General features: G+C 48.1%; 1 protein-coding gene across 1 annotated transcript in view; it reads left to right on the top strand.

The window, feature by feature from the left end:
* Positions 1–7975, top strand: part of DPP7 (dipeptidyl-peptidase 7) — a 46774-nt gene extending 38799 nt beyond the window's left edge. Inside the window, exons 9-13 of the mRNA XM_010007889.1 lie at positions 5754–5872; positions 5955–6111; positions 6398–6462; positions 7219–7289; positions 7834–7975. Coding sequence (XP_010006191.1) covers positions 5754–5872; positions 5955–6111; positions 6398–6462; positions 7219–7289; positions 7834–7975 — 554 coding nt within the window. The remainder of the gene's footprint in view (positions 1–5753; positions 5873–5954; positions 6112–6397; positions 6463–7218; positions 7290–7833) is intronic.
* Positions 7976–13378: the final 5403 nt, after the last annotated feature.

Raw genomic sequence — 13378 nt, 5'->3', positions numbered from 1 at the left:
AGTCTCAGCCAGGCAGGAGCCAGCTGTACCTGGGGACATCCCTGGAGTAGTTCAGCCTGGAGGAGACTCAGGGGGGACCTTTTCACTCTGAAGGGAGGTTGTGCTCAGGTGAGGGGAGGTTGTGCTCAGGTGAGGTTGGGCTCTTCTCTCAGGCAACTAGTGACAGGACAAGAGGGCCTGGCCTGAAGCTGTTCCAGGGGAGGTTTAGATTGGATATTAGGAAGCACTTCCTCATGGAAAGGGTGATCAGACACTGGAATGGACTGTCCCGTGAAGTGGTGGAGTCACCATCCCTGGAGGTGTTTAAGGAAAGGCTGGCTGTGGCACTTAGTGCCATGGTCTGGAGATGTGGTGGTGTTAGGTCACAGGTTGAACTTCATGTTCTTCAGTGGGCATTTCAGAGGTGCATTTTTAAAAGCTCCTCAAGGGTACTGCTGTGGGAAAGGTAAATGGCCCCAGCTGCCTCCCTGGTGAATCCAGCCTGCAGAGTCTTTGCAGTCAAGGCAGATGGTGTTTCAGGTTGGCCACAAGCCCTGCTCACCTGGTTGTGGACACTGCATGGAGCTTGTGTTTAAATCTGAAGGGTTTGCTGGGGCAGGGCTATGGGATGGACACATCCATCTGCAGTTACCACAGACTCAGAGGGCAGTGAGTGCTGTAGGTGGGTGAGATCCCATGCCCAGGGGTGTAGTAATACTCAGCCGGGGCACTATGGCATGTCTGAAGTGCTGTGAGACAATCTTGTCCTTGGTCTCTGGAAGGAATGAGACCTAGAGGGGTTAAGTGATCTGCCTGAGGCACCTTAGGCTAGCAGAGTCAAGAGGGAGTTGAACCCAAGTCTCAGCCAGGCAGGAGCCAGCTGTACCTGGAGTAGTTCAGCCTGGAGGAGACTCAGGGGGGACCTTTTCACTCTGAAGGGAGGTTGTGCTCAGGTGAGGGGAGGTTGTGCTCAGGTGAGGTTGGGCTCTTCTCTCAGGCAACTAGTGACAGGACAAGAGGGCCTGGCCTGAAGCTGTTCCAGGGGAGGTTTAGATTGGATATTAGGAAGCACTTCCTCATGGAAAGGGTGATCAGACACTGGAATGGACTGTCCCGTGAAGTGGTGGAGTCACCATCCCTGGAGGTGTTTAAGGAAAGGCTGGCTGTGGCACTTAGTGCCATGGTCTGGAGATGTGGTGGTGTTAGGTCACAGGTTGAACTTCATGTTCTTAAAGGTCTTTTCCAGCCTTGGTGATTCTGTTACCTGGGCAGGACATGTACCCTGCATGCTGCCCTCTGTGCTCCTGGGACCTTGGGTGTGCAGGCCAGCACGGAGACCTGCCCTTCATTGCATCCTTGTAATTAACCTGGGCTGGACCAGTACAGGCTCCCAGTCGACCCCGACTGGATTAGGAAGCAGGGAGCTCACAGGGATGCAGGCTGGCCCAGGTCTTCTTATTGCAGAGGCAATAACACACAGTGCTTTTCCTAGGACAAACCAAAGGTTATCTTTCAATTCCAAATCAGTAGCTACAAAAGCTGAAGATCTCACAACAGTTTCCTGAAGATCCCTCAACAATTTAAACCTGTGCTGCTGTATTGTTAGACACCCAGAACCAAAGACAGTCTGTAAAGACAGAGGATCCCTTGTAGGCCATGAGCTGCACCAGCATTACACTTCTTTTTTGTACATATGAAGAAAGCAGCACAGGAGGGTTAACCCCACATCTTCCATTCAGATTGATCCCAGTGTTTAATGCCATCCCCAACACTATGGCTTCCTGCTCCTGGTTTACCTTTTCAGGCAGCAAAGCTTTGGGATTTAGCCAGGATTTCAAGGTCAAAGGTGAGGAGAGGTGTGGATAGGATGACAGCAAATGATGTCACCTTGACTGTCTGGGAAAGAAAATAACTCCTGCTATTGAGGTGGACAGTGAGGCTGTGCTACCACAGCTGGAAAGGGATGTTGGAGCTGCAGGTGTTATTGGTGTGGGTGCAGGTTTAGACTGCGACGTTAAGATACCAGCAAAAATCAATGAAATTATATGAAAAAGTGCTGCTTTCCAGTAGCTCTGTCACCTGAAATATAGAGGATTCCCTTGTGGGTTGTGCCTGCATGATCAGCAACAGGTGTGGGAAAAGGAGCTGCAAACTCCCACTTGTTGTCAGCGGGCTGGTACAGCTCCACAGAGCGGGTGAGGGTCCCCAGCAGTGTCCCACCACCCACGGCAAAGATGCGATCAGACAGCACGTCCGCGTGGAAGCGTGTCCTCCTCTCCAGCATGCTGGCAACCTGGAGCCAGGAAGCGTTGCGGGCATCAAATCGGAAAACCTAGGATGACAGCAGGTGGGTGGTGGTCAGCAGAGGGCAGGTGGCTGGCTTGCACATTGTGTGGCTTTAAGAACTCATAAACATTTTCTCAGGGCTGAGGCAGGTTTTCTGTTCAGACTTGAACAGGCCCAACTTCCAGTACCAGCCAGCTGACATGGCAGCACCTCCCCAGTGGAGCTGAAGGCTCAGTTGAGACCTTTTAGGGGGGCTGGGAATAGGTTGGGCTCTCAACTCACAGCAAGCAGAAGGTGGAACACACTGGCTTAGTGAAAAACCTCTGTTTCAAACACCAGGTAGCATGTGTCAATTGGAAACTGTGTCAGTGATGTAAGCAAGCATGTTTTGCATCTTTGCTACTGTTTGAGTGTGTAGTGAAGACAGCAGCTGAGCTTTGCTGGCTGCTCTTGTCCAGGAGAAGGCAGGAGTGACTTCATCTTCCCTCATCCCTGGTGGCATCACCACAGGGTCACAGCATCTCTACTGGGCCTCCAGTCACACTGTGTTTAGCAGTAAATACCTCCCTGAGCCTGTTTTTTCAGTCCTGATTAGGCAGCCTGGGTCTCTGAGCAAGGGCAGCATCTCTAGAACCACAGGCAGCAAGCATGGGACTGGTGGTGTCAGAGCTCTGCTCCTGCAGCATCCTAGCACAGCTGCCTCACCCCCAGGGCCCTGGAGGAGAGCTGCTGTTCCCAGCTGCACCATGGAACTAAGCATAATGCTGAACTATAAGTGCATGGGTGCATGAGAAAGAAAAATATGCTGGTTTGTCTGGCATGTTCACTGAAACCATCTAGGAAATCACAAAATCCTGCACAAGGCTTTTTACTCTCCAGGCAGAAGGGGAAGGTCCCAGGAGCAGATTTCCCTTTCAAGGGCAAAAACAAGGAAGGAGCAGTTCTGGAATGATGTGGCAGACTTTAACCATGGCTCCTGAGCACATATCCCATAGCAGCACCAGGAGGGCCAGAGCAGCATTCATGGGGTGGCTTGACTGGTTAACATGGACCATTTGCATAAAATTAGCTTAACACTGCCCTATAATGCAAGGTTAACCCCCTTCACATTCTGTATTTATTTCAGTCTTTTTCTGTTAATATCCACCCAAGCCACACATGTTCTGTTTGTATTAGTTGTCCCACACCTACAACAGATGTTTTATAGGACACTCAATATCCATGTTTGCCATAGCCTTGCAAAAGGCTTCACTTGTCTGCTTGATTGCCCCTGTGCATAATTTTCACACTTAATATCATCTCACTTTTCCTTGCATGCTCCATACTTCAGCTTTTTGGCTAACTGAGCGTTCCATCTGAGCTGTGGAGGTTGTGTATGGATTAGGATGTCAATTTACAGGAGGAGCAAGGTGAGAGCAGGGCAGGACCTGCTTGTTCCCAGAGAGTCTAAAAGCTGGAAAGCCTTGGAAAGCCCAAGGACTTTCCATCCTGTACAGGGCACTGAGAATATGCAAAGGTGGGAGATCTGCCATAAGCAAGAGGAATGACTTCTCCCCCTCCCTCACCCAGCCGTTTTTCTAAGGATAAATGTTTCCTGTGTCTTACCTCATTTGAAGGCTGCTTTCCTGTGGGATCAAATTTGCTCTGTCCTCCAATGACAAAAAGGAATTCATTGATGATGGCAACACAGTGGTTGTACACTGGCACACAGAGGTCCCTGACCTTGTGCCAGATGCTGCAAGTCTGGTCTGCAGCCCACATCTCTCTGCACACACTGTTGTTGGCTGTTCTGCCACCAGCCACAAGCAGTACAATGGACCCGGAGCGGGTGCTCGTGCTCCAACTCTGCAGGATGGGCTGAGCATATAGCTGGGAGTGATAACTTAGGGCTTCCTGCAGGTACCTGTGGCAGTCTGAATCCAGCCTCATAAGAGGCACTTTCTGGACGTATCTCTGCAGATCCCATAGAGGAATGAGAGGGAATCTTACGCACCTTAAAATATCTGCTGCATCTTTCAGCCGTGCGTGGTCATGCTGCAGCCAGCACACTGCTGCTTGGAACAGCTCCAGCTCGCTGCATCCTGCCATGTCAGTCCTGCCCAAAATTTCACAAAGGGTTCCTCGGTCCAGGTCTTTCAAGCACTGAGGATCAGCCAGTATCTGTTTGTAATGCTGCCCTATGTAGCACATGGCTTTCTGTCTCAACTCTGCTGGGCCAAGTTTTTTAGCAATATTAAGAACATCCATGCAGTTCTCAGAGTTCAAGCAATCCTCCAGAAAATGAAAGCACAGCTTGATCACCTCACGAACTAGGAGGGTTTCTGCATCTTTGAAGGTCTCCTCAATATTCTGTAATGAGAGGTCTAGTTTGTTGAAGTAAATGAAGTTGAGGACATTCCTCAGCCTGGTAGCACTGATGGCTTTCAGCTGGACGTTGCCATCTGGGTTCCCTGCTTTTGTCAAGTTTCCAACAAACAGGATCTTGCAGTAGTTACTTGCTGATGCTAAAATGATCTTGTGGGCTGGAAAGCAAACCCCTTCTGCCTCCAGTGTCACGTCGCACAGTGCTCTCTGTGAGTGGAGGCTGCCAAGCCCTTCCAGGAGTTTGGCCAAGTAGGTGTCGGACACGAGCCGTGCCGCACCAGTTGGCGAGCTGAGCAGCATTGCACCCCAGGACTGCCACACACTCACTGCAGCTCCTGGGCAGCTTGCTGCAGCTGTTTCATGCTTGGAGGAGGCTGAGGCCATGCTGCAGAGCTGTCCCAGGGCCATGGAAAGCCACCTCCATGGCAGCCCCTCCCCTGCCCGTTGCAGCCCCTGGTGCTGTGAGCCTTGTGCAGCTGCTGGAGACCCGTTGGTAAGTGCTGGTGATTGCACAAAGCCCACAGTGCTTGTGGGGTTTGTCTGGGGGCTGGGACACAGTCACTGGCATAGCCACATTTTCCTCCTCCTTGCTATCTGATAACTGCCAATCTGCATTAAAAAAAAGCTCATTCCACTGAGCTGCCCAGTCAGGGTTTCATTCATCTGGGCAAGCCTGCACATGCTGTCTGCCCCTTCTTGAACAACAGTCAAAATCCTGTTTGTGCCCTGCCACCCTTGGCCTTCTAGCTAAACTTGATGCATTCAGACAACAGCTACTTTCAGGGAGGGGATGGGAGAGTCTCAGCAGTTGTGTCCCAGTCAGTTTGAAGCATCCAGCTAACGTACGTCCTGTGCACAGCCTGCTCCTGTGGGCACTGGGGCTTGAAGGCTTGGGGCTCTCCCAAGGACAAACAAAGTGGTCACTTGGCTTCTGGCACAAGCAGAGACAGCAGAGAGCATCTGGGAGCCTCCTACTCCCCCTAGGTACAGCAGAACGAAAGGGTAGTGTGCAGCCAGGCTTGAGATCGCATGAAGGTCTTGGCATGGGGCAGCCCCAGCTAGGATATCTCCTCCAGAGAGAGCAGAGAGGTGCTGACAGGTTGGCCTTGGTTCCCTCTTTACAGGGGTGTTCTACAACTCCTCAGGCTCGGTACAGTGTTATGACATATACCAGCTCTACCAGTCTTGCGCTGACCCCACGGGCTGTGGCATCGGCTCAGATGCTGAGGCCTGGGACTACCAGGTAAGGTGTTGGAGACACCAGCAGGCTTCTGCTGCTGCCCTGGTTACCCCCTGCCCCATGACACCTCTTGCACCTCTCATAGGTTTGCACCGAGATCAACTTAACTTTCAACAGCAACAACATGACCGACATGTTCCCTGCAATGCCCTTCACAGCAGCCATGCGAGAGCAGTACTGCTGGAGAAGGTGGCATGTCACACCACGGCCACACTGGCTTCAGACAAACTTCTGGGGAGGAGGTGGGTTGTGCTGGCTGAGTGTCCCTTTGTATTGCCCTGTAGTTGTCTGCCGGTCTCCCTTCTGCCCAGCTGAGCACTGTGGGGTCAGGCACAACCTACTAACAAGTCCTGACAGAAAGTCACAGCCTTCTGCTGACTTGAGCCAAACAGACCTTTCTAAAAACTGCCAAAAATTTGTTTTCTCCTGTATTTTCTGTTCTTGGCCAATCTTGCTGCAATAGCCAAACACATTTGGGTAAATGGGCAGAAGGGGAGGCCTCTCAAATGTCATCTCTCTGAATTTCAGACTTGAAAAGTGCCAGCAACATCATTTTTTCAAATGGAGACTTGGACCCATGGGCTGGAGGTGGGGTAAGCATGTGTCTTTCTGCCCACCAGCCTTTGGTGGAGATCAGCCTTTCCAGGTGTCCCCCTGCCCTCCACTCCCTTTCAAACCAGCACTTAAAATTCCTCCTTAACCCATTTGAGTTTCTGCAAGCGGCTCTTTTATGCTGAACCATTCAAGAGCTTCAGGACTTTAATAACATACACATTGATTTGAGTCCATCATCCAGGACCACTGAGGCAGCAGAGGTGGCTTCATCAGTGCAGACACAGCAGGAGTCTTCTTACCCAACAGCCAGAGTCTGAAGTACAACCATCATGTTTGTGTCGAGACTTGGTCTCAGTGCTGACAATCGAGCGCTCCTTGCTCTATCCAGTCTCAGCATCTTTGGTGAGACCCAGCAGTAGCCGTGAGCAGCAACTTGGACAAGGGCGTATTTAGCTTGGGTTCAACAAAACTTCAGAGTGGTGCCAGAGCTCTAGTTTACAGATTTTTTAGTTGAACTGCAGGAGTTCCTTGTTCTAGGCTACAGGAGGAACAGGCTGCTGAGGGGGTATGTGCCCCAAAGGAGCCTGTTACTTCAAACCTGTCCTGGAAATAGGCTGCATTTTCACTTCATTTGAGACAGGTGATTGGACTCCTTAGGCCTGTCAGCCATACCAGGCATCTCTTCCTGTGCTTTTCCTCCATCTTGCCCAGCTTATCTTCCAGTTTTCAGAACTGATGTCTAGTTCTGCTGGTAGCTTGGTGAGAGCTTGTCTCTCTGCTCCTTCTCCTTCCAGATAAACAGCAGCCTCGGTCCTTCCCTAATTGCTTTGACCATTAAAGGAGGTGCTCACCACCTGGATCTCCGGTAAGTGCTGGCTGCTCCTTTGGCTTAGAAAATCCAGCTGCACTGAGGTGTGGTCTCAGCTGACAAAATCCATCTGCCCTGGGGGTGTATCTCAGCTAGCCACAGTCCAAAGAACCAGCAGACACTTTGTCGATGGAGGACCAGCCTGTTGCAGTGTAGTCATGGCAGAGCAAGCTTCTCCCCCAGTACAGGGCTCTTGCAGCCCCAGGGGAGCTGGGTTGTGAAGAGCTCGGCACTGAGCTCTCGTTCCTGACCAGAAGGTGTTACTGCACAGGGATGGGCACTATTTAATCCAGCATCTCTTGGCATTAGCCATCAACCTTCAGGCCTAGGCAGCAGGCAGTGGGGAAGCAAGGGGAAGCTTGAGGTTGTTCAGTCTGCCTCCCCACCCCCAGGGGTGTGACATCCTAACTTGTTTCCCAGGGCATAAATATGAGGCACAAAACTGCTGATCTCAGTCCTTCAGTTCCCTGGGTTGGGTTCCCTGTGCAGGAGGCAAAGAGCTGCTGCCTATGACTCGCTGACACTGCTCTGCTCTCTCTAGAGGACACAACCCAGCTGACCCCCTGTCTGTCACAGCGGCGCGCAGGCTGGAAGCGAGCATCATCCACAGCTGGGTGAAATCTGCAGGGATGGAAAGAGCACAGGAGAAGCCTTGGGGAGCTTCAGGGGGCAGAGGACTGTGAGCACACACATCCCTGCAGCTCCAGAGGGGTGCCAGGCTGCCTAAGGACAGCAGTCTGCTGAGCAGTGTAAGGAAGTATTCGTCTCCTCTGCCATGACGGTGGAAATTCACCCTTCTGAAGTGTCCCACCTACCCTTGATCAAGCACAAAAAGAAAACCCAAAGGCCAAACCACAAGGTGTGGGGCTCCTGCTCATCTGCTTGGTGTGACAGGCATTATACATGGTGAAAATAATAAAAGCTTCCCTGAAGACCCATGAATCATCGCTGTCCTGAACTGGACGGTTGCAGTAGACACCTTAAGGTTGAATCTAAATTACTTTTAGACAAAAAGTAAATTATTAATAGATTACTAGCAAAAAAAAGCAGAGGCATGGTCATTACTTACACAGACGTTACATAAAAAAATAGATTCTGTCAGCCTCATCCAGTGTTGTTGGGTTGGTTGTTGGGGATTTTTTGTTTTTAACTTCCACAAAAAATCTTCAGTTGTTGGGTTGGAGATTCACACAAGGTAGTCCTAGTGTATACTGCTGTGGCTCAAGAGCTTGTGTTAGTGACCAGTAAAGCACACTGCCACTGGAGACATCTTCAGATCTTTTGAAAATAAATTACAAATTTATTAAAGTGTGTGATATAATTTCATGGCTTGACAGTATAACCAAAGAAGATAAAAAAAGGATACTCCTCACCTTCCCATGTGGAGTAAACTCATCTTTGCATATGAACAGGTGGATTCTTACCTACTGCAATGACTGTGCACCAATAAATACTAGCATAATTGCAACAATATTAAATCCTGCTAATCAATCGGATGCTTCAGTTGATCCATTTATGACTTTATGAGCTCAGGAAGATGTCTCCCAGGTCACCAGAGGCTTGTGTTATGCAGGCAAAGCCCCAGCATTGCTCAGCACCCGTGGCACTGCTCAAACACGAGGCTTTGTGTGAAGTATTTGCACTGCTGGGTCCTCCCTGCCATCACAATACACTTGGTTCCCAGAGCTACACTGTCAGTCACTGATGTTATTTCACAATATCCAGGTGCTGACACAAGGGTTTTTGGCATGCAACCCACTTACCTCTTCACTGTTCTTAAGCACAAAATGGCAAAGCTTCTGCTCCTCCCACACCTCCTCTGCTGAGGAGTGCAGGAAGAGGAGGAACAGATCTGTCCACTTACCAGATCTTTCAGATATGTACAAATGAAGGGCAACATATGGAAGACCTGATCGAACTCCAGCCCACGAAGAATGTTTTAAGACTCTTAGAGGAACTACATCCTCAATAAAACCTGTATCTTTTCCATTTGTGCCAATTAAAACCTCTGCAAAGAGCTGTCAACCTCCCTTTTGCTCATCCTGGAGTCAGGCTTCAGGTTGGCAGCTGAAACTATGACTTAGACACACTGCCATGTTCAGCCTTATGCCATGATCTGGTGGTCACCTGCCATGCTCACAGACACCCCTAATATCTCTGAATTTAATTGGCTGTACCCAGCAATTACTCAGGACTAGCACATGAAAAAAAGCAGAGTGGGATGTGTCTGCGGAGAGGATTCCATGTTGCCTGGATTACCTTTCTAATAGCACCTGTAGGTCTCAGCAGGCAGGCACACAATTACACCAACCTAGCAGCCACATTCAGTACAAGTCCTTTGGAAAGTGATCTGCAAGTTACCACCCCTGGCCAGTGTCTGGGTTTGTGTCTTTGAGTGAACAGAGGCCCAGGTGTCTTTTGATGTTCCAGAAGGGTAAGAGTTCTTTAATCCTGCTATGCAAATCCTGCAAATGAACTATACTGATCTGTTACTTTCCTCTTGCAGACTGTACCTGCCCCTAAGGAACCCACATAGTGTGAGGGGCACAAATGGTTTGATTGATACGGAAGAATGAGCTGAAGGATTTCAGATGCTATGGCAAAGGGATAAACATGATATACATGGACTTGCACACAGATGATAGATAAAGCAGAGCTAAAAATAATTACAAAAACAGGCCTGAGAAACTCTGCCAGAAGCCCGAAGCCAGTGCCACAGATGTCCATAATACCTGGAAGCCTTGGGCAAGGAAGGATGAGATGGAAAGCCTCAGAGTGTGGTGCTCTCCAAGGTGAAGAGACAAGCCCAACAGCAGCAGTCACAGTTCATTGCAGGGATGCTGCTGGTGCCTGAACTTCAGGGACACAAAAGGAAACCAGAGCAAGCAGTGAGTGAGCCACAGTACCATTCACAGGCACCATCCACATGCAGAGCCCCTGTGCTGGTCTAAGGCCTGTACCAGGGGGGCTTGAGAAAAGCTGTATTTACTCCATCATCACATACTGGCACAAGGAATATGACCAAGATGGGGACATTGCACAGAACAGTAAGTGTTTATTTGGTCACATGCCTTTAAGTCAGAGCTTGGAAACTGACCATGCAAATCTGTGGCTTTCTGGGCAAGCTCAAGGCATGCTTTTCTGAACTAGTGGTTGGGCTTCAGTGGAAGCTGAGGCCTCCAGACTGACAATTCTAGCAATACTTCAGAGACACCAAAACGCAAGTGGTTCTTCCCAAATCAAGTCAGAAAATTCTTAATGCTTCTGCTGAAGCAACTGGATTCTGAGCAGTGTGTCACTGATGTGTCACTTTTACTGGTCTTGTTAAGTACACTGAGTGTGGCACTAGAAATCAGGAGCTGAATTGCCTGGAGGCTTATTTGTAGATTTTGTAGATATTGTACACAGCTGAAGGAGACAAGGGCTGAAACAATGCACAAAATTATGTCAACGTGTTAAGTTGCAATAGCCTGTTCTGTCTGCATCCCTCATCACTGCAATGTCCTAGTACAGAAGAGGAAACAAAGTGGGCTCTTTGCCTAGTATTTCAGGGAGCAAATACAGCTGTAACCGAGCTTGGCACATCGTGGTTAAAACCTCGTTACCATGGACCTTGCAAAACTGCCAGTTTCTGAGACCTGTCCTGGGACTCCAGGTCACAAAAGGCCAGAGATCAGGTGCTAACTGTGGCCCTATCCCTCTACTGGATTTTCTTTGAGGGAACAGGGAACAGGTTTGTATTTTTTTCTGAGCTTTGGCTCAGCCCAGTGTGAGACTTTCAAGTCCTCCAGCTGTGTAGCACCTCCTGGCTGTGCCCATGCCTGTTTGTGGCCCTCAGTGAAAGCATCAGTGGAGAGTATAGCTGGGTGGGACTGGGCTTCTATTGTTTTATTTTAATTAGGCAAGGCACTCAAGTTCTTGGAGCGAAACCAAGGCCTGTCTTTGTGCAAAAGGCCAGAATCACCATCTGAAGAAATGGCCTTTCCACAACATTCCACATCAGCAGCACACCAGCATGCTGCACCACCACCCACTGGGATCACGGAGCCTGCAGTTAAGGCTTTGGTTCAAAGAATCAAAGAGCACTGGAAAGAAAACTTCAAAGATGTGCAAAGCTTCTGTTGTGCTGGGGGACGAGCATGGAGTGGAGCAGAGATGGGCCATAAAGCTCCAAAACCTCAAAGAATCTGACACAACATACTGTCTTACAGAAGTAAAAATAAATAAGCAAGTAAAGTGACATTTGCAAAGGAACAGGAAGAAGCAAATAAGCTCCTATTAGCTTATTTAGGCTTGTGCCATTTCACATGTTATTTGGGAGTCTGAAACAAATATTTGTTCTCAAAGGTAGAGAGAGCTGAACAATCTTGAACTCAGACTTAAAGGAAGGGGACAGTAAAGCCCCAGTTTGCAGAGATTCAGTTTCCCAGGAAGAATTAGGTAGAAATCAGTTGGACCAAAGGACTCAGCTAAAATACAAGAAATGTTTATCAGAATGTGACAAGTTATTCTTCTCTCCTTCCTTTAACTCATTATGAAATAGATAATTACTCTCAAGCGAATCATAAGACAAAAAAATTATAACCCAAACTCCCACAATCCCATTGGTAGATTCGAAGATATTAAGACTTCTAAGTCTTCAACAACAGAAGATTTTTGGTGGAAATTCATATGCATTCCACTTTCTAAGAAATCTCTTTGTTTCCTCAGTAGGGCTGCCATGTAGATGAAATGACAAACTCTGGAAGTTTTAGCAAAGTCATAATTAAGGGCTCAATATGAGCTTCAATCAAAGGCACATGGCCAAGCAACACAAGTCAACAGTGCCTGGGTTGTCTCACTGAATTAATCTTTTTTTTTTTTACTCTCCAGTTTTGAGCCTTCAGCTTTTAGCCAAAGCTCAGCTCCTCATTAACACTAAACCAGCTCCACAAACAAAAACACAGAAGGTGTTTCCTCTCACATTTCAACAGCATTTTCCTTCTTCACTGTTCTGTTAAAGAAAACAAAAGTCTTGGGAGCAAACCAGTTGTGCAGACAAAGGCTGCAGCTACTGGATTCCACTGCACACAAGTGAGTAACATATTTCCAGGGTTACTGGTGGCATGTGAACTGGAGGAACATTAACATTCTGCACAAACTTGTCTTGTCTTGCAAATCCCAGGGCCCCTATGATGACAGAAAAGGTGCATTTCAAACATCTGTAAAATTTCTCCATTTCCATAAGCCATCATTAGTACATGGAATGATAAATATTCTTCAAAATACTTCAATAGTGGTCCCAAGGGTAACTTCTGACTCCAGCAAAGATAATTGATCAGCATAAAACATAGGAAGATGCATCTTACTTTACAAATCAAAGTTTACACATAGTTAAAATACACATACCTCCCTCAGCCACTTGAAAATTAACCATAACAGTCAGATTTAATTGGTTCCATTTAGCAGCCCCAGATTTAGAGGGGACTGTACCTCAACCAGCATTACCACACACCTACATTCCTGCCACTCCCATTAATGTCACGGAAAGGACATCTTGGTGAGAACAGCCTCTAAGAAACATGGACAAGTACACTCCTGAGACCTCATCTGTGGATACAGGAGGGTCTGAGTAGCTACAAAATCAAAAGGAAAAGCACTATAGAGAGCTAATTTCCCAATCAATGGCTTAAAATCTATTTGCACATATAAAAATGAAAGATCCCAGGGCTCCCATAAGATTCTTGAAAAAAAACTAGGTCTGCTTTGTCTTCAAGCAACTGAACAGATTTCACTAATTCTATTTGGGCCAGGAATTGTAATACATTTAGACTGTCTGCTTTTAAGACTACTAATGAAAATACTTCTACCCAAAGTACTCCTAAGGAAATAGAAAACGCAACTGCAAATTTCTCCAGTTAAAAAAAAATAAAATACTGCTGTACAGCTGTAAGCTTGTTTTGAGCCAACAAACACGTTAATTTCTGGACAGGAAGGGATGGAAGGACCCAACTTAGAATGGTACCTAATGTGCTCACAAGCTTTCCCAGTGCCCAGCCTCAGAAAGCAGCTTTCAGTCAGAATACCTGAGTCTAACTGATGCAAAT

The sequence above is a fragment of the Chaetura pelagica genome, unplaced genomic scaffold (assembly GCF_000747805.2).
Source record: "Chaetura pelagica isolate M959 unplaced genomic scaffold, ChaPel_1.0 scaffold252, whole genome shotgun sequence".
In the NCBI taxonomy this organism is placed as follows: Eukaryota; Metazoa; Chordata; class Aves; order Apodiformes; family Apodidae; genus Chaetura; species Chaetura pelagica.
Note: the sequence above shows the minus strand (reverse complement) of the source record. Positions and strands in the feature narration are given on the sequence as shown.